Source organism: Schistocerca serialis, chromosome 6, assembly GCF_023864345.2.
Source record: "Schistocerca serialis cubense isolate TAMUIC-IGC-003099 chromosome 6, iqSchSeri2.2, whole genome shotgun sequence".
NCBI lineage: Eukaryota > Metazoa > Arthropoda > Insecta > Orthoptera > Acrididae > Schistocerca > Schistocerca serialis.
Genome location: NC_064643.1, coordinates 476847331 through 476869677, shown reverse-complemented (window position 1 = coordinate 476869677; position 22347 = coordinate 476847331). Strand labels below are relative to the sequence as shown.

Sequence of the window (22347 nt, the reverse complement as noted above, 5' to 3'; positions counted from 1 at the left end):
AAACTTACCAATGCTAGGTGAGGTGTTACTCTGTATTAGCGTTATTTCTCCTAGGGGTGATTAGTTTTTTGTGGGGTGTGCTTATTATGTGCGAAAACATTGGTTTGGTGCCTAAGTTCATAGCGTTTTTCCATAAGTTTAATAAACACATGAGATACACTAACAGAGACTTTAGTCATGTATAACATACTCTCCTTCACTGTTTACAACAGTCTGGCAACGCTGGTGTAGCGTTTCGATTCTGAGATCGTAGAAATCACGTGGTTTTGAGGGGAAGAACTCGTCGAGCCATGTTGGGAGCGCATTTTCATCCGGAAAGAAAGTTCGTTGTAGGCTGTTCGGCAGACATCGGAAAAGACAAAAATTTCAAGGCGCAAGCTAAGTATGATAAATAAGATGGGTGCGGAATGTCAGCCAACTCATCTCGCCTATAATTTTTCTTGTCAATCTAGCAGAATTCGGCAGGCGTTATCGAGGAGTAGCGTCTCTCCACGCAGTCTTCCTGGTCGTTGATCCTGGATTGTGTGAGGAAGAAATCTCAGTTGTTGACAATAAATATGAGCAGTGGTGGTTACAACTAGTGGAAGCAATCCGTAGTATACCACACCGTCGCTGTTCCACCAGATGCATAACGTTGTCTTTTGTGGATGTGCGCAGATGTTTGTACGGGGAATTGCTGCTTTGTTTGGGCTTTACCATTTCTTTCTTTTATTTATGTTAATACACCATTCCTCGTCATCAGTAACGATAAAGAATAGGAACGATCAGTGTTGTTCACGAGCCAATTGATGAAGAGCAAACAGAGTTGCAGATGGTTGTCTTCTCCGATTCTGTAGACGTAACTAACTCAGTTTCCTGGAAATCGTTGCTCGCGGGCCATGTGCCAGCCGGGATCCGGCCCTGTGTGGGCTGCAGACTATTGTGCGCGTTGATTAGCTTGTCTGCCAGGATGTTAATGTCGTCGTAGTCGCCACCGAAAATGACGGCGATCCACACGTCCATTAGTACACACAGAGAAGCGTCTTTCCAAAATCTTCGCGCTTTTGTACTGAACATTATTTTGAATTGCGGGCAATCGCAGGCAAATGTCCACATTTTTATAAGAAGGCAAAAAATTCCGCTCTGGCTATGGATAATTTCTTTTACTAAAACCACCACCCGTTTCACGCCAGTTTAGGCTCTTCCCAGATGTTGTAAACAGGGGTTAGAAAAGAAGTATTTTACAATATTTCTTTCTACACTGGCTTAGTAAATATTATTACATGAATCAGAATGGTTCTGTGTCTCAGGTACTAACACAAATTGTGTCTACAACATTATTTTACGTTTTTCTGAAGTCTCTCCCGTCCTTCATGTCTCTGATAAACTAAAACCAGTTAGAAGCGAGTGGCAAACTGATAAAAAGGCGGTCTCCCTAAAACAAAATAAAACGAATATTTGGTGTGGAGAGAAGAAAATAAGCCCTACAAAGCTGCGAAAGGGGGACAATGTATATAAGCACCAATAAAGAAATACTATATTATCGGCTGGTTGCGAAGCGTGCACGACCATAAGGAACACTGAACTAAATAGAGCCCCATGCAAACAGTTATGAGGAAATCTGCATGGACCGTGGTAACCAAAAACCTAGCGGGATAGCGCGAGAGATAGTCGTGCAAGCCCGCCGAAAAGCGAAGCGTGAAAGAGGGAGACGAGTTGTACATGAAAATCAATTACAGTTTAAATCAGCAGGTGATACAAAACATGGACGATGTGTGGATAATAAACTAATACGGTAAGTCTTGTTTGATGCAGTACAGTTCGTAATTTTTATTCCACTGGTACTGATACTGATACTGATAGAAACTGATAGTTTCTATCTTGACTTACCAAGAACTTTTGTGATTTTGGCTTAGAGTATGCTGTACCCATGTACCTGATTTTTTAACTTTCCCCGTTGCATGGAAATGTCGCACTAAGGCGGAATGATCACAGTTCTAGAGTACAGTGATGTCGATCATTATGGATTAATGCGTTTAAACGATATTCAGCAAACCCCGATTGCCTTCCTGAACGTGGAGAGCCAATAATGTCAAAGCGATCCACTTTAAAACGAGAAAATCTTTCCTTGCCGTGTTCTGTCCAACAGCACTATCCCCTTACACAGCGCTGATGTTTCTGGCTATCTACGCTGCTGTCACCCCTCTACTGAACTCAGGCAGAAGAATATGCCAGAAATGTTCCGATTTCTCCACTTGGCATTCCATTTCCTAGCGTTCACAACTCCTCTTACTAACTCCAAATGACAATATGTAAACTCAAACAGTGAACTACAAATAAAAATGACAATTGATAAATGAACCCACAGTAACCGGAATATCAACATGCAATACAAAAACGCTACGAACTTATCAACCAACGTAACAGAATTGGCTGAGACCCGAAACCGTATCTTTACCAAGAACTTTCCAGAGCGAACATCCTACGGGAATACAGCTTGGAGACGTCCTCGACATTGCCGATATTTCAACAGGTGAAGACGTCGCCATTTGAGAGTCACAGATGCAACGAGAGAACACTGTTTTTCAGAACATCTGAATTTTTTCCATTCTAATTTTCGCTTCTCTATGAAGGTGGGAAAGTGTGGTTCGCCTCCCTTCCTTATTGGGTTAATCATGAGGAAGATAGACAGTGCTTTGGGACCTAACTTTTACGGTAAGCCGACTCACTTTGATTTGTATCTTTAGGCTGATAGTTGTCTCCAACCAGCTCAGCATGGAGGCGTACTTCATACGACCTCCGTCATCTCAGATGCGGAACGTCTGTCACAATTTTTGTTGTGCTATCGACCGACCACAAAGCGAGTGAGTGGTGAAAGTAAGGAGATGGCACCCGAGTCTACGACCTTTTTGATTCTCCAACAGCACTGTCCGTATTCTGCGGAAACATGGTATCATGGTGTGACGTATGTTTCTCGACACAATCTAAGATTAGGGTTGTTTTAGTCTGTAAAGGATGTTCTTGATTTGCATAAGGTGTGCATCCACGGTATCGATTGCATTGTGGCACGCCATACATTGATCGGACCTGCAGACAACCTTGTAGGTGGGGCAACCACAGCTATGAGTATTCATCTTGGATAGTAATAACCACTTCAGTTGCATTTAGCCCTTTATTACTGGATCACAACGGGTTTAGTGACACTAAAACACACATTTTCAGGTGAACATATGATTGAAACATCCCTGTACTATTCAGGAAAAGACGAAAGACGAGTATGAAGTTGGGTTTATAGTCTCCAAGGATATGCGTAGATATGTTATTGCTTTCACCCCACATAATGAAAGAATTTGTACTCTGCGTATGAAAGGCAAATTTCACAATGTGAACTTAGTGAATGTATGTGCACCAACGGAAGAATTAGATGAATATATTGTGGACATCTTCTAGGATCAACTACCGGAGGTTTGTGACAGAATACCCAGATACGGTTCCAAAATAGTTCTTGGCGACTATAATGCAAAACTGGGAAAGGAAGAGGCGTTCAGAAGTGCGTTTGGCAAGGAAAATATGCACGATGAAACTAATAGTAATGGTATGAGGGTTGCCCAGTTTGCTTCTGCAATCAAATTGAAGGCAGTAAGTACCTGTTTTCCAAGGAAAAACATATATACAAAGGGACATGGATAATACCAAATAGGCCGTATATTGATATCAAAGAGGTGAACATCCGATATGGAAAATGTGTGCACTTTCCGAGTAGCTGAGTCTGATTATTATCTAGAAGGAGCCAAAATGGGACAGAAACTTGCCATGGGTGCCAAAGGAAGTAGTACGACAGTAAAGAAATGAAATATAGAACAACTGAAAGATAGGTCTGCTGTTCAGGAGCGTCAGAACAGATTGAGAAAGGAGTTACAAACAAAAGATGGTGGACATGATATAGACAAAGAATGGAACTCTATTAAAGATGCCATTAGGACAACAGCACATGAAATACGGGGGGAAACAAGGAGACTTAGGAATAAGACTGGTATGCTGAAGAATATAGACAGGCAGTGGAACAGAAAAAGGAAGGAAGGAAGGCTGAAATGCTTGCCGCGGAATATTAGATCAAATCAGGTATTATGTAATGAAAAGAGACTAGAGATAGCAATATGTAGGAGGAAAAAAAGGGAAGCCAAGAAGAGAAAGATGGAGGAGATTGAATAGCACTACCAAAGAAATGAAAGCAGAAAATTCTACAAGAAAATTAAAGAAGGAACTGAAGAATATAGACCGAAAACAACTGCTTGTAAGGACAAAGAGGGAAATCTGCTGACAGATAGACAAGGTGTTCTGGACAGATGGAGAGAATACTTCAAGCGAATTCTGGAGGGCAATCTTATCAGGAATGAGCAGCCACTCTATTATACCGCAGATCCAGAAATAGAGGAACCAACATTAGAGGAAGTCCGGAAGATAGTTCATTGTCTAAAAGTTACAAAGCATCGGGAACAGATGAAATAACTGCAAAATATTGTCTGTTTATTTCCAAATTGATCACCATAACTGTTACTACATCTATCCCACTGTGAGACAAGACGGTCAATGCCTTCATGGAAGAAAGTTTCCGGTTGTCTACTGTAGTAAATCAAGACCTGTGGGAATTTCTTCCTCTGACAGAAATAAGGGACACCACCTCTATCATAGCCATATTTGACATGGTCTTGGATGTTTATAAAATTTTCTAGTACTCAGGCGAAATTCTGCCCCATACACATTTTTCCGTTTATGTATCGGTATTTACTTACTCTACAATATTATAACATGAAAATCAGTGTTTCAGTAAAGATTAGTAAAAGCGTGTAAAACAGAATATTATCACTTCTTATTTTGTAAGGCCATTTTAAGGCATTCGAGACCACTGAATGTATTTATATTGTAACTAATCTTCATAAGCTGATCTACAAACTTATTAGTTGGTTGGTTTAAAAGAGGGGAGGGAGAGGTACCGAACTGCTAGGTCATCGTTCCGATTAAAATAATTCCACAAGGGCGGGGGGGGGGGGGGGGGGGGGGTGGGGGGTGGGGAGTAAAACAAACGGGACACACAAAACAATGCTGGCAGAAAGGAAAACCACAAGAACGACGGAAGGGCACCAAAAACTAAAATAGACAAAAGTGGACAAGAAAACCACAGAGAGAGGCAAGAAACAGGTAGAAGGGATAAAAACAAGAGAGCAAATGGCCGTGGATGGCCGACCACGAGAATAAAAAGGATAAGCCAGACGCTCTGCGACACATTAAAACATCCAGCCTAAAAGCACTAGGGCGGAGAACACAAAGGGACAAAGGACATGCTCTAAGAATTAGATCGAACGCTTCCTGTAGGGGCCGCTCAGCAACACTCAAGTGGAACGTACAAAATGCAGAATTCCTCTGTGATAAGGTGAGACGGACGGCCCTAAAGCTGCTGCTTGGCTGTTAATAGCCACTAAAAATAGAGATACACTCAATACAGAGCTTTTAGTAAGTAAAAAAAGACGGCAACAAGGTGCTGGCGTCTGGAAAAGGCTGTTCGGATGGCAGACTCGAGAGACACAAGATCATCAGTGGTGGAGCGACCCTGGCGGAAGCCGCCCTGGCATGCAGCCAGTAGGCCACGTGACTCCAGGACCCAACCCAACCACAGACACTATACGTTCTAGTAGCTTAGAAAGAACGTTGGTGAGGGTGATGGGCCGATAGCTATCCACATCAAGAGGGGTTTTTCCGGGTTTGAGCACAGATATGATGGTGATCTCCCTCCATTGCGACAGAAAGACACCATAGCACCAGATAAGGTTGAAGATGAAGAGGAGATGTCGCTTATAGTCAGACGAGAGATGTTTAAGCATCTGTGTATCCGATCTGGTCCAGGAGCTGTGTCAGGGCAATGTTCAAGGGCACTGCGGTGCTCCCACTCTGTAAATGGGGAGTTATAGGGTTCATTGTGGCGTGTAGTAGTGTACGAAAGGACTTGCTCTTTCATCCGCCGTTTGAGAGTACGAAGGGCAGTGGAGCGGGGGGGGGGGGGGGGAGGGGTAATTCTGACGCAGAAGCTCGTGCATAGTGCTCAGGAAAGAGCTCGGCAGTCGCGTTGGCGTAGGTAGACAACAAACACGCCATCGATATCGATGGTAACGCCAGGGACACCTGTTGGGGTCTGGTACCCACAAACACGTCTGATCTTCATCCCAACTTGGGAAGGTGGCGTATGGCACCCAATGGTAGAGATATACTTCTCCAAACTCTCCTGTTTCTGTCTTTTAATAAGCCGGCAAACGTGGGAACGGAGCCGTATAAAGGCTATTAGGTGCTCAAGGGAAGGGTGCCACTTTGTCGCTGTAGAGCTCGCCGACGATCTTTTATTGCCTCAGCGACTTCCGGCGATCACCAAGGTACTGACTTTCGCCGGGGGCACCCTAAAGAACGAGGGATTGCGTTTTCCGCAGCAGAAATTATCGTTGTCAAATGTTTTTTATTCCAGTCTTTGGTCACAATATCAGCGTAGCCACTTGCAATAATGACCGTGTGGACGATGTGGCCCATTCTACACCTAATTTTAGATCTATGTGAAGATTCTGTGCTGATTATATTTATATGTTTTGACGATGCCGTTGTGGCCTTATCACTTTAGGATATGGTATAGAAAAGATCTGAAGATGGTCATTACGGACTGAAACCGGTCATCGTCAAAAGAATTGAAATTGTGATCAAAGACTGAAATAAGAAACATTTGACAGTATTTGATCACTGTTCGTATACGCGACTATGTCGCAGCTGGTGGAATTATCGTTATAGTGACCTGCTCAACCACAACATCGATGGCATAATATGAGGGATGTCCAACAGTGACAGCAGAGGTGAAGGCTTCCCAGTCAGCCTTGTTGAAAGCCCATCTGGGTAGGCATCTGTGGGCATGACGCCAGGGTGAGTGACAGGAAGATGAGGAAGTGGGCACTACCACACAGGTCATCATGTGCTCTCCAGTGGGTAGGTGGGAGAAGGCCAGGACTGCAAATCGAAAAATCAATCGCCAAATATGTTCCATGTGCCACACTGAAGTGTGTGTGTATGAGGGGGGGGGGCACCTGTATTTAAGAGGCTGAGGTCGAGTTGTTGTTGTTGTTGTTGTTGTGGTCTTCAGTCCTGAGACTGGTTTGATGCAGCTCTCCATGCTACTCTATCCTGTGCAAGCTTCTTCATCTCCCAGTACCTACTGCAACCTACATCCTTCTGAATCTGCTTAGTGTATTCATCTCTTGGTCTCCCTCTACGATTTTTACCCACCACGCTGCCCTCCAGTACTAAATTGGTGATCCCTTGATGCCTCAAAACATGTCCTACCAACCGATCCCTTCTTCTGGTCAAGCTGTGCCACAAACTTCTCTTCTCCCCAATCCTATTCAATACTTCCTCATTAGTTATGTGATCTACCCATCTAACCTTCAGCATTCTTCTGTAGCACCACATTTCGAAAGCTTCTATTCTCTTCTTGCCCAGACTATTTATCGTCCATGTTTCACTTCCATACATGGCTACACTCCATACAAATACTTTCAGAAACGACTTCCTGACACTTAAATTTATACTCGATGTTAACAAATTTCTCTTCTTCAGAAACGCTTTCCTTGCCATTGCCAGTCTACATTTTATATCCTCTCTACTTCGACCATCATCAGTTATTTTGCTCCCCAAATAGCAAAACTCCTTTACTACTTTAAGTGTCTCATTTCCTAATCTAATTCCCTCAGCATCACCCGACTTAATTCGACTACATTCCATTATCCTCGTTTTGCTTTTGTTGATGTTCATCTTATATCCTCCTTTCAAGACGCTGTCCATTCCATTCAACTGCTCTTCCAAGTCCTTTGCTGTCTCTGACAGAATTACAATGTCATCGGCGAACCTCAATGTTTTTATTTCTTCTCCATGGATTTTAATACCTACTCCGAATTTTTCTTTTGTTTCCTTTACTGCTTGCTCAATATACAGATTGAATAACATCGGGGATAGGCTACAACCCTGTCTTACTCCCTTCCCAACAACTGCTTCCCTTTCATGTCCCTCGACTCTTATAACTGCCATCTGGTTTCTGTACAAATTGTAAATAGCCTTTCGCTCCCTGTATTTTACCCCTGCCACCTTTAGAATTTGAAAGAGAGTATTCCAGTCAACATTGTCAAAAGCTTTCTCTAAGTCTACAAATGCTAGAAACGTAGGTTTGCCTTTCCTTAATCTTTCTTCTAAGATAAGTCGTAAGGTCAGTATTGCCTCACGTGTTCCAACATTTCTACGGAATCCAAACTGATCTTCCCCGAGGTCGGCTTCTACCAGTTTTTCCATTCGTCTGCAAAGAATTCGTGTTAGTATTTTGCAGCTGTGGCTTATTAAACTGATTGTTCGGTAATTTTCACATTTGTCAACACCCGCTTTCTTTGGGATTGGAAATATTATATTCTTCTTGAAGTCTGAGGGTATTTCGCCTGATTCATACATCTTGCTCACCATGTGGTAGAGTTTTGTCAGGACTGGCTCTCCCAAGGCCGTCAGTAGTTCCAATGGAATGTTGTCTACTCAGGGGGCCTTGATCCGACTCAGGTCTCTCAGTGCTTTGTCAAACTCTTCACGCAGTATCGTATCTCCCATTTCATTTTCATCTACATCCTCTTCCATTTCCATAATATTGTCCTCAAGTACATCGCCGTTGTATAGACCCTCTATATACTCCTTCCACCTTTCTGCTTTCCCTTCTTTGCTTAGAACTGGGTTGCCATCTGAGCTCTTGATGTTCATACAAGTGGTTCTCTTATCTCCAAAGGTCTCTTTAATTTTCCTGTAGGCAGTATCTACCTTACCCCTAGTGAGATAAGCCTCTACACCTTTACATTTGTCCTCTAGCCATCCCTCCTTAGCCATTTTGCACTTCCTGTCGATCTCATTTTTGACACGTTTGTATTCCTTTTTGCCTGCTTCATTTACTGCATTTTTATATTTTCTCCTTTCATCAATGAAATTCAATAGCCCGCATCTCGTGGTCGTGCGGTAGCGTTCTCGCTTCCCACGCCCGGGTTCCCGGGTTCGATTCCCGGCGGGGTCAGGGATTTTCTCTGCCTCGTGATGGCTGGGTGTTGTGTGCTGTCCTTAGGTTAGTTAGGTTTAAGTAGTTCTAAGTTCTAGGGGACTTATAACCACAGCAGTTGAGTCCCATAGAGCTCAGAGCCATTTGAACCATTTTTTTGAAATTCAATATTTCTTCTGTTACCCAAGGATTTCTACTAGCCCTCGTCTTTTTACCTACTTGATCCTCTGCTGCCTTCACTACTTCATCCCTCAAAGCTACCCATTCTTCTTCTACTGTATTTCTTTCCCCCATTCCTGTCAATTGTTCCCTTATGCTCTCCCTGAAACTCTGTACAACCTCTGGTTCTTTAAGTTTATCCAGGTCCCATCTCCTTAAGTTCCCACCTTTTTGCAGTTTCTCCAGTTTTAATCTACAGGTCATAACCAATAGATTGTGGTCAGAGTCCACATCTGCCCCTGGAAATGTCTTACAATTTAAAACCTGGTTCCTAAATCTCTGTCTTACCATTATATAATCTATCTGGTACCTTTTAATATCTCCAGGGTTCTTCCATGTATACAACATTCTTTCATGATTCTTAAACCAAGTGTTAGCTATGATTAAGTTGTGCTCTGTGCAAAATTCTACCAGGCTGCTTCCTCTTTTATTTCTTAGCCCCAATCCATATTCACCTACTACGTTTCCTTCTCTCCCTTTTCCTACTACCGAATTCCAGTCACCCATGACTATTAAATTTTCGTCACCCTTCACTATCTGAATAATTTCTTTTATTTTATCATACATTTCTTCAATTTCTTCGTCATCTGCAGAGCTAGTTGGCATATAAACGTGTACTACTGTAGTAGGTGTGGGCTTCGTATCTATCTTGGCCACAATAATGCGTTCACTATGCTGTTTGTAGTAGCTTACCCGCATTCCTATTTTCCTATTCATTATTAAACCTACTCCTGCATCACCCCTATTTGATTTTGTGTTTATAACCCTGTAGTCACCCGACCAGAAGTCTTGTTCCTCCTGCCACCGAACTTCACTAATTCCCACTATATCTAACTTTAACCTATCCATTTCCCTTTTTAAATTTTCTAACCTACCTGCCCGATTAAGTGATCTGACATTCCACGCTCCGATCCGTAGAACGCCAGTTTTCTTTCTCCTGATAACGACATCTTCTTGAGTAGTCCCCGCCCGGAGATCCGAATGGGGTACTATTTTACCTCCGGAATATTTTACCCAAGAGGACGCCATCATCATTTAATCGTACAGTAAAGCTGCATGCCCTCGGGAAAAATTATGGCCGTAGTTTCCCCTTGCTTTCAGCCGTTCGCAGTACCAGCACAGCAAGGCCGTTTTGATTATTGTTACAAGGTCAGATCAGTCAATCATCCAGACTGTTGCCCTTGCAACTAATGAAAAGGCTGCTGCCCCTCTTCAGGAACCACAAGTTTATCTGGTCTCTCAACAGATACCCCTCCATTGTGGTTGCACCTTCGGTACGGCTATCTGTATCGCTGAGGCACGCAAGCCTCCCCACCAACGGCAAGGTTCATGGTTCATGGGGGGGGGGGGGGGGGGTGTCGAGTTGTGACAGTAAAATTTCGACATCTCTGCCAGGGGTTATGGGTGTTAAAATCTCCCAAAAGTAGCAAAGGTTTAGGGAGTGGATCAATCAGTGCAGCCAGTACTTTCAGGGGTACTGCAGTATCTGGAGGAGATATACATAGCAGACAGTTATTTCCTGCATCGTCCGTATCCTGACAGCCACATCTTCAAGAAAGTTTGAAGGGGCAGATGTTCACTACATACCGAGTTCAGGACACAGGCACAAACTTAACCTAACACCCTCTTATGGTCACTACGGTACCTGTGATATACCTTATAGCCACAGAGGGCAGGGTCCGCATTGCCAAGAACCAGGTTTCCTGGAGGGCAATGCAGAAAGGAGGTGTAAAGCTTAACAGTTGCTTAGCTCATCCATGATGTGGAAAAAATCGCCGCAATTTCACTGGAGGATGACGTGATCGTGAGGTTGGGAAGGCAAGGAACATTCAATGAGGCAGTTTATGCCTCAGGGTCACCTGCTGCCACCGACTTATTGCCTGAGCAGTCTATATCCATTATGTCTGAGGGTCTGGCGAGATCTAGGTCCACAGCAGACGCCAGAATCGCCACCTCATCCTCAGATGCATAGCTTGTAGTTAATGGTAGTGTGGATGCCACTGCAATTCCCTTTGTCTTGGGGTCTTCTTTTTGGATTTCTCTCGCTGCTCCTTGGGTTTCTCTGTCTTGGAGGGCTTCACTGATTCATTCTCTGGGGCTGAGGATGAGCATGAAGCCCTACAACCAGCTGCTTTTGGGTTTAACCACTGGTGGGTGTCATCTTGCTACTAGTAGAAACCTGGGAAGGGAGTGACCTTAGGGACCACTTCCTAGCGAGAGAAGCCAAAGAAGATTTATGCTTCTCCAGCTGAGATGTGGGGAATGATATCCCCCATAGTTGGGGGAGTGGGGGGGTGCTGCTTCCAAAGTAGGTGGTGTGGGAACTTCAGGGGGGAAGTGCCCCCCCTCCACCCACCGTCAAGGGGGTTGTGAAGTCTTATGGCTCTGAGAGATGACCAGAATTGGTCCAATGGATGGGGCTGGAACAGTAGTTATAGCGGTGGAGTAAATTGTTGTCATGCACATGGGATGGAGCCTATCAAATTTCCTCTTAGGGTCAGTGTAGGTCAGTCGGTCCAGGGTCTTGTATTTCATTATTTTCCTCTCCTTCTGTAGAATCCTACAGTCCAGAGAGCAAGGGGAATGGGGCTCTCCACAGTTGACACAGATGGAAGGTGGGACACACGGAGTATTGGGATGTGATGGATGTACACAATCTCAACATGTGAAGCTGGAAGTACTATGGGAAGACATATGCCTGAACTTCCAGCACTTAAAGCACCACATCGGGGGAGGGATATGTGGCTTGACATCACAGCAGTAGACCATCACCTTGATCTTCTCGGGTAATGTGTGACCCTCGAAAGCCAAGATGAAGGCACTGGTGGCAACCTGATTATCCCTCGGACCCTGGTGGACGCGCCCGACTAAATGGACACCTCGTCGCTTTAAGTTGGCGCTCGGCTCGTCATCGGACTGTAAAAGATGGTCCCTGTGGAAAATAATACCCTGGACCATATTTAAGACCTGGTGACAGAAACATCCCCTAGCTTGTCACAAGTGAGTGATGCCTGTGACAGACCAGATGATGCTGTTTTTATCAAGACTGACCCTGACTGCATATTGGACAAGCCCTCCACCTCCCCAAATGTGTCCTCTAAGTGCTCCACAAAAAAACTGAGGCTTCACTGACAGAAAAGATTCCCCATTAACTCTCGTACATAGGAGGTACCAGGGCGAATAAGCCTCGCTGCCATCCTTAGCCTGGCGTTCCTCCCATGGTGTGGCCAGGGAGGAGAAAGATTTGGGGTCATAGTACTGAAGTTAGACCTAGACCGCTTAGAGACTGCTGGTGGTTGACCGCCAGCAAGAGATGTTGTACTACGCTTCATGGCGTGTCATCCGCCCTGATGCCACCCACTCCGACCAGGGCCCTCCCCACAGGTGCCACCCTGCTGCAGCAAAGTCCACCTGGCAGGATGGCCTTTGCTGGGAGTCCCAATGCCCCAGGGTGACAGGCATCTACTCATTGGCATATGTGGGGAGTTAACGGCGCAGGTATCAGCAGAGAGATCCCTGTGCTGTGAGGGGTTACAACGAACAGGGTACATGACGGCCCCACCACAACAGACTAGCTACCATGCTAGATGTCAGGTGCAAACGAGCTAAGAAGTCCATTATCGTCATCAGCGTATAAAGCGATACTGCACAGTGGATGGAGGAAACCGCACCCAGGAGGGTGACCTCGTCCAACAGCTGGAGAATGAGCGGAAGTGCAGATCCACGTCGACGAAGGATGCGAGAGGTCTCAGCGCATGATGGACAATGTAAGGCGCCCATCCCCAATTGGCTCGCTCTTTGGGAAAATTTAGAAGGATGGAGGTCGAACGTTACAGGGGACCATCATGTAAAAGCCGAAACGTGAGAGACTCCTTTTACTCGCCTCTTATGACAGGCAGGAATATCTCAGGCCTATTCAACCCCGCCGGCTGAAGTGGCCGTGCGGTTAAAGGCGCTGCAGTCTGGAACCGCAAGACCGCTACAGTCGCAGGTTCGAATCCTGCCTCGGGCATGGATGTTTGTGATGTCCTTAGGTTAGTTAGGTTTAACTAGTTCTAAGTTCTAGGGGACTAATGAACTCAGCAGTTGAGTCCCATAGTGCTCAGAGCCATTTGAACAATTTTTATTCTAACCCCCGGACATACAGGAGGGACAAACTTATTAAGTTGTTATGGAATCAGAAAAAGAATCCCAGAAGATTTGACCTTAGGTGTAATTCAGGTAATACACAAGAAAGGAGACAAGACCTGGTGTTCAAATTATAGAGGAATTACCCTGCCCAATGTAACCTTTAAGATCTTCTCTAGTATCTTCTACAACAGGTTATCTCCACATGCAGAAGAGATTCTGGGGGAGTATGAGTGTGGATTTCGGCCTAATAGGTTAACAACAGACCAGATATTTGTGTTGAGGCAAAAACATGAAAAGGCATATGAGTATAGTATTGACCTTGATAACCTCTACATACACTCAAGCAGGCCTTTGATAGTCTCGATAGAGCATAAATGCTAAATGGTTTGCTGCTGCTTGGTATACCACCGAAGTATGTCTCACTTATTCAAGCAACATTGGCTGGTTCCAAGGACACAGTGCGAGTGAATGGAGAACTGAGCAATTGGTTTAGCATTAGTAAACAAGTCACACAATGGGATGCACTCTCTACAATGCTGTTCAATGACTCTTGAAGCAGCCATGTGGAAGCTTCAGATATCTGGTTGCATAGGCACAAAGTCGACTCACATATGCGCATACGCTGGTGATGTAGCAATTATTAGTAGAAGAAGGGTATCACTAGAAAGGACAAGAAAGAAGACACAGAACCTAGGGCCTCTCTGTAAATGAAAGAAGGACTAAGTGCATGAATTTCACCGGGAAGGAAAATAATATCTTGGATAATGAGCAGACGGTTTCTATTTTGAACACGTGCAGAACTTGGCCTATTATCGCTCTAATATTAACAGCACTGATTCCATGTCAACTGAAATAAAACTGCACATCGTAACCCGTAATAGTTACTTCCACACGTTTAGGAAAGTGTTGGTCTCTAGGTTATTAAATAGGCAGCTGTAGGGACAACAATATAAGGTCATGATCAGGTCAGTTGTAACCCACAGGCGCGAAAGATGGACGCTAGCAAATGTTGAAGAGCAGCAGTTCAGGATATTTGAACGTAGAGTGCGGCACAAAATCTACGTGGGAGTTCAGGATAATAATGGTTTCTAGAGATCTAGGACGAATACTGAGCTGCACCGCCTCATACAAGGAGCTGACATCGTAAGAATTATAAAAAAGTATAAGAATAGCCTGGCTTGGACATGTCCTCAGGATGGATACTGGAAGAACAACTAAAAAGATTTTTGAATGGAGGCCAGCCGGAAGAAGACAGAGAGGAAGGCCACGAAAACGGTGGATAGATGATGTGGAAGAAGAATCCGAGGATGGCCGGAGAACCGGGCTGGAGAGTGCATAATGAAGGAAACTTCTTGATGAGGCTAAAAACCACACCATCATCATCATCATCATAAACTAAAGTCTATGCCTTGTCGATTTAGCCACATCCCTCTCTCCATTGTCATCCTCTTCAATTCTTCATACGATTTTATCCCCATATCTTCTTTGATGTTATTAAAATACATTGCTCTTGGCCTGCCTCTTGGTTTTTTCCCTGAAACTTTTCCTTCAAATTCATTCTTTAGGAACTGGTTGTGTCTCATTATGTGCCCTATCATTTTTGATTTTCTTCTTCCTATATAATTTACCAGCGTTCTGTTCTCATTGACTTCTCTTAAGACCTGTTCATTACTTTTTCTATCTACCCAGGTTTTCGTCATTCTTCTCCATGTCCACATTTCCATTGTTTCCAGTCTCTTTTTCTCTGCCTTTCCCAGAGTTCACGCTTCACATCTGTATGTTAAGACACTCCAGACGAAAGTTTTGGCAAACTTTTTCCTACTTTCTAAGCTTATATGATTGTCTGTTAGTAAATTCCTTTTATTTTGGGAAGTTTGCTTTGCAAAGGAAATTCTTCTCTTTATATCTGTGATACATTTATTGTCGTCAGTGATTGTGCTCCCCAAATAACAGAAGTTCTCAACCTGCTCTAGAACATCATCTTCAAGTTTAATATTAACTTTACCATTTTCTTTTGTCGTCCCTACTACTATAGTTTTTGTTTTATTCTTATTTATTTTTAGATTAAATTCTCTTAGGATTTTGGAAAATTTTAGCAACATAAACTCCATTTCCTTTACTGAATCAGCATGTACTACTATATCATCTGCAAAACAGATACAGTGTATTCGTTCCCCGTTAATTTTAATTCCTTTGGTTATTATTTTGATTTTTTCAATGGTTTTTTCAATTAATAAGTTGAACAAATAAATACCACACAGGATTGTAATACCGTGAGAAGAAGAAGAGTCTTGTAAACTGAGATGGAGGTTTTTGCTTAAATTCTTTTTGGAATCCTGGTCTCTCTTTGGCCAAACAACAGAGCGGCGGAGGTAATAGCTCACGTGCTACTAACTAAATTTCACTACCGGTAACTTCTGACGCTGATCATCTTTGGTTGTGTGGCGGGCGCTAGTTTTTTACTGTGTGTGTGTTTTGTACTTTGAACTTAGCAGAGCACTCACGTGATAAAGTAGAGCTGCCAGGGGTACTGCGTGATGTTGGCGGGCGCCCCGCCGACTATCCTTCCGCTGAGCCGCGGCCTCGAAGGGATGGCGAGGTTCCTGACGGCCGCGTAAGCGCCGGCGGCGCTCAGCGCAAGAGCCAGGAGCACCAGCTGTCCTAGTCGAGACATCTCTGCAGGAAGTCTGCGGCTGCTTTGTATTGCCCACTCTTTATATCTGCTGATATGGTAATTTCCGTCTGGCAACTTAAACAACTTGATTATAGAATAATCTCACAGACGATGTACTTGATCGCTCTTTGTTATCGAAATTTGAATTTGCGATGCTTTGACTCGCTTGATAACTACGACGAATAAACAGTTTAGTGATCATCAAATACATGTTGTCTCTGTGTCGAAGGGCTACTATCAGTATGAAAAGCTGTCGCTTTGGGACCCAAAGTTTTTATGGAATTTTAATTAATTGTATTCACCTTTCCATTTACGAAGGCCATTCACTAAGTAGTGCAAACAATTTTTTTGTGAAAGCAGGTTGGCTTTATTCAGGATTCCAATACACCATACTATTCTCCACACTTTTGGCTACAAGACATTATTTTTCCTCATAATCTCCGCTGAATGTGACGGCCTTACGCCAGCTTAGTTTGAGGGCCTGTATGTCCGCATGGTTCTACTCTCCTGGTTGATGTCGGAGCCAACGTCTTGCTGCACCAATAAAAGCCCCATCATCCACGTACTGCTACCCGCGGGGTGCATACTTGATTGGGCCGAACAGATGGAAGTCGGAAGGTGTGAGATCTGCGCTGAAGGATGGGTGATGAAGAAAATTCCAATGAAATTTTGTGAGGTCCTCTCGGGTGCGCAGGTTTATGTGAGGCCTTGCGTCGTCATGGAGAAAGAGAAGTTCTTTCCCATTTTTATGGCGACGAACACGCTGAAATTGTTTCTTCAATTTCCTTGTGTTAGCACAGTACACTTCAGAGTTGACCGCTGCACACCGCGAGGGAAGAATTCAAGCAGAATAACCCCTTCAGAATCCCAGAAGATCGACGCGATGATTTTACCGGCTGAAGCTGCTGCTTTGAACTTTTTCTTCGGGGGATTCAAATGGTTCAAATGGCTTTAACCACTATGGGACTTAACATCTGAGGTCATCAGTCCCCTAGACTTAGATCAATGCTGTTTGCAGATAGAGCTCACAGCGGAATGGTTCCGCTGGCATGCACTGCCCGCTTATATACAGAGCAAGAGGCCTTGGTTACGTAACGCACTGATAAGGGACTTAGACTCTGCAGGCACCAGCCGGAGTGTGTTATCCCGGACGCGCGCTGTAGGTGTTTTAGCAGCGCGCTCCGCTGGTGCTTCCGCCGCGCCGGCCTGGCGCCGAGCCAAGTCGGGCGGGTTGCGTCAGCGACTCGCTAGGCGCTCAGCGGGCAGTGCGGCACTATGCTTTATTAATTGTTTCAAACTGTTGCATCCTTGAGCCCCCGGTTCGCGATGTACGCTCACCGGTTCTCGGCTGACGCTACAGATCATACTTTATTAATAATTATAATACAGGGTTACATCACCAGTTAGAGTTACTTTCTCAGCCAGTACACCAAGTCCTTACATCCATACATGTCTTTTTTCATCATTACTAACTTTACGACAGGAGCGGGTATACAATGTAAAAGGCATATTACTATAGACATAACTAGGTGTAGACTGGGACTTAGCATCTATTCCACAATACCAGGTCTTGCAAGCGATGACATCTCGGTCGGCGAATGATTCGAGTCCAGGTAGAGAGGCATTCTCACATCGGACAATACCTACATCTACATCTACATCTACATTTCACCTACATCTACATTTATACTGCGCAAGCCACCTAACGGTGTGTGGCGCAGGGCACTTTACGTGCCACTGTCATTACCTCCCTTTCCTGTTCCAGTCGCGTATGGTTCGTGGGAAGAACGACTGTCGGAAAGCCTCCGTGCGCGTTCTAGTCTCTCTAATTTTACATTCGTGATCTCCTCGGGAGGTATAAGTAGGAGCAAGCAATTTATTCGATACCTCATCCAGAAACGCACCCTCTCTAAACCTGGCGAGCAAGCTACACCGCGATGCAAAGCGCCTCTCTTGCAGAGTCTGCCACTTGAGTTTGTTAAACATCTCCGTAACGCTATCACGGTTATCAAATAACCCTGTGACGAAACGCGCCGCTCTTCTTTGGATCTTCTCTATCTCCTCTGTCAACCCGACCTGGTACGGATCCCACACTGATGAGCTATACTCAAGTATAGGTCGAACGAGTGTTTTGTAAGCCACCTCCTTTGTTGATGGACTACATTTTCTAAGGACTCTCCCAATGAATCTCAACCTGGTACCCGCCTTACCAACAATTAATTTTATATGATCATTCCACTTCAAATCGTTCCGCACGCATACTCCCAGATATTTTACAGAAGTAAGTGCTACCAGTGTTTGTTCCGCTATCATATAATCATACAATAAAGGATCCTTCTTTCTATCTATTCGCAATACATTACATTTGTCTATGTTAAGGGACAGTTGCCACTCCCTGCACCAAGTGCCTATCCGCTGCAGATCTCCCTGCATTTCGCTACAATTTTCTAATGCTGCAACTTCTCTGTATACTACAGCATCATCCGCGAAAAGCCGCATGGAACTTCCGACACTATCTACTAGGTCATTTATACCTATTGTGAAAAGCAATGGTCCCATAACACTCCCCTGTGGCACGCCAGAGGTTACTTTAACGTCTGTAGACGTCTCTCCATTGATAACAACATGCTGTGTTCTATTTGCTAAAAACTCTTCAATCCAGCCACACAGCTGGTCTGATATTCCGTAGGCTCTTACTTTGTTTATCAGGCGACAGTGCGGAACTGTATCGAACGCCTTCCGGAAGTCAAGAAAAATAGCATCTACCTGGGAGCCTGTATCTAATATTTTCTGGGTGTCATGAACAAATAAAGCGAGTTGGGTCTCACACGATCGCTGTTTCCGGAATCCATGTTGATTCCTACATAGTAGATTCTGGGTTTCCAAAAACGACATGATACTCGAGCAAAAAACATGTTCTAAAATTCTACAACAGATCGACGTCAGAGATATAGGTCTATAGTTTTGCGCATCTGCTCGACGACCCTTCTTGAAGACTGGGACTACCTGTGCTCTTTTCCAATCATTTGGAACCTTCCGTTCCTCTAGAGACTTGCGGTACACGGCTGTTAGAAGGGGGGCAAGTGTGCTAGTGTAAACCATCCGCTTCCAGTACTCCCTGTGCCACTATCAAGACTGAAATTAACTCTACATCCACGGAGACTTAGAACTACTTAAACCTAACTAACCTAAGGACATCACACACACCCGTGCCCGAGGCAGGATTCGAACCCGCGATCGTAGCAATATCATGGTTCTGGACTGAAGCGCCTAGAACCGCTCGGCCACAGTGGCCGGCTCTTCTGGAGGGGGGGGGGGGAGGGGGGGAGAGATAGGGTAGAGCCACTCCATGGATTGCCGTTTTGTTTCCGGTTCGAAGAGGTGAACCCATGTTTCATCGACTGGGAGATGTTCGACAAAAAACTGTCACGATCGGCCTCGTAACGCGCAAGCAAGCAGATGGACCTTCGTTGTCTTAACGGTGATCTGTTAGGCAGCGAGGGGTCTAAGGCGCTGCAGTCATGGACTGTGCGGCTGATCCCGGCGGAGGTTCGACTCCTCCCTCGGGCTTGGGTGTGTGTTTGTCCTTAGGATAATTTAGGTTAAGTATTGTGTGAGCTTAGAGACTGATGACCTTAGCAGTTTTTTCGGCAGCGAGGAACCTGGCGAGCGCACAGCTTTCAGTACCAACTGGCGCACGAGTATCTCAGCACTACCAATAGAGTCGTCCGGTTGTGCAGCCAAGTGCTTCATTGTCATCCGTCAAGCGTCCACATGTTCGAACATTGCAGGAGTCACTACTGCATGCGGCCGGCCGGCACACGGGAGATTAGACAGGTCTGCTCGACCCTGTCCCTCCGTTAGAGATGCCATTTTGAAGGCTACGTATAGTACCACCACATATCGCAACTTCATGAAATTATAGCTTCTGAAGCGTGAATCTTCGACAATGTCCCAGAAAAAATTCAACATTTTTCAACGGAAACAGGCCGAAGAAAAAACTGTTATATTATTTATTGAACTCCCGTCGTACGTTTAGAGTGGTCGTTGACGAAAAGACACGTAAAACGTATTTACATAGGAAAACAATGATGGTTTTCGAGGATTATCCATGAACTGTAGGTGTAAATTTAATAAAAACGGTTGGTGGTTGGTACTGGAGATTCTACTGAAGACAGCCTTTTATTTATTTTACGGAAGATTTTTATAAGATTTTATGAAGTAAGATCGAAATAAAAGCTTATGTTTCCTAAATGTTTATTAGAAATCTCATATTTAAGGTTAAATAACGAGTAAACTGTTTTGGTCTACAACAGTAGAACAACTGTTTATCATAAATTTTGCCCAATTTTTTCGTATCAGAAGTCTCGATTCTGACAGATCTGGGTTGATTACACACCCTGTGTGCTTCTATGTCCATCGCCTGCGCCATCCTACTATAACAGGAAGTATACCAACACCATGATGGGAGTTACAGCTCTCTGATTCAGGGAAGTGTCTACCAGAAATTGCCGCCACTGCTCTACCAGCTATTTGTTTATATTTAATGTGTAGCTTACAGTATTCTGTGTCATTTACTGATGCGCCCGTAATTGTGAGACGTGGCGCCTTTATGTCACTCCTATGTGGCAGATGGTCTGAAGCAAGCTCAGTCGAGTACGTAGTTCTAATTTTCACCCACCAGAGTACAGTAGCGGACAGAGAAATTCAAGAAACAGGTCAAGAGAATGTTTTTGTGAATTGTTCTGTTTATTTCTTGAAAGTTCTTTTGTTTATTTATGTTTGTACAGTTTTGTATAAGCTTTTAGTAGTGTGAATGATGCGTGAATATGGTCTAAAGTAAATATGTAGATCATTGTTATATTGACAAATGCTGTACGAACTAGCGTGAGAAATTTTTAAACAGTGTGAATACAGCCGACGGGTGATTTTGTATTATAATATGTGAAGTACAGTAAGTTTATGGTAAAAGGAAAGTAATTCGAGTGCAAATGAAAATAGTTAATAACGTAAAGTATAAATAAAATATCAGAATGTTAAATATTTATTTCGGGAAAAAATACAAATCGTGTGTTATTTGTTGATTAGTTAATCATGAAAAGCGCGGACTAATGCTGGGGAATAATATTTTTCTATTGGTCTTATAGAAAACTGACCAAATAGAACGGAGTATTCTTCACGCGTCTTTTCTCTTGGCGATAGAGATTGCTTACAGCAGTCTAAAGTAGTCGGAGCCCAGGCTTTCAATGGTACGGTCGTGGGTAGTACGAGCTCCGAAGGACGTTATAGTCTGATGGTTTTAGCTCTGCTACATGCCTCAAAAGTGCTTTCAAGTGAAGGCACATTTACTCTGGTGTTTCTTTTCTTTTTTTTCCATTTCTTTTGAAAGTATGGATTCTATAAGTAATTTTGTGTATGAGAAAAGACAGTAAGTCCGCATGGCATGTTAAGCGGATCGGTGACTAAAAACTTGAGTGTATTAGACACAGATAAACTTAATTGTATGGCGAGCATTTTCATTTAGGTACAATCCGCGCTTAGTAGCTGTTCAGATTTCGGGAAATACGTTACCATAAACTTGCTAACGTGAATGAAAGGGTTTGTGCATGATTGTGTTAGGATTAGCACGGGCTTGGCAGTGAACGTGTAACTCTTGACTTCAAATTATACCGGAGTTCTGCCAGTATTTCCACCTGCCAGTATTTTCGAAATTAAGACTTTTCCCGATTTTTGGAATAGTTACGTTTTATGCAGGCTGGTGCGGGTTGCAGTACGGTAGATTTCTGCTCGGCTTTCCTACCGGCGATCTGCTGCCACGAGTTCACAGGTAGGTACTGGTTTAAACCCAGAAAGGAACTCACACTTTATTTCTGTGCTAATTCTTTACGTCTTCTGATATGGTATTTTCCTCCTGGCAACATAAACAACCTGATTAGAGAATAATTTCTCAGCTTCTTTACTTGATCGCTCTCTCCTATCAAAAACTGAACTTGCGAAACTTTGTCGCACATGATAACTTTGACGGAAAAACGAGTAAGTGGTCATCAAATATACGTTGCCACTCTGGCCTAAGCGCTACTATTCGTGTGGAAAGCTGTCGCTTTAGGAGCCAGAATTTTTCGGAATTGTTGTCAGTTGTATTCACCTTGCCAGCCGTCGTGACAGAGCGGTTCTAGGCGCTTCAGTCCGGAACCGCACTGCTGCTACGGTCGCAGGTTCGAATCCTGCCTCGGGTATG

The 22347-nt window shown here is 44.1% G+C and overlaps 1 protein-coding gene across 1 annotated transcript in view; it reads right to left on the bottom strand.

Moving 5' to 3' along the window:
• LOC126484937 (trypsin alpha-3-like) overlaps positions 1-16109 on the bottom strand; it is a 50648-nt gene extending 34539 nt beyond the window's left edge. Inside the window, exon 1 of the mRNA XM_050108538.1 lies at positions 15940-16109. Within this exon, the coding sequence (XP_049964495.1) occupies positions 15940-16109 (170 nt within the window). The remainder of the gene's footprint in view (positions 1-15939) is intronic.
• Positions 16110-22347: the final 6238 nt, after the last annotated feature.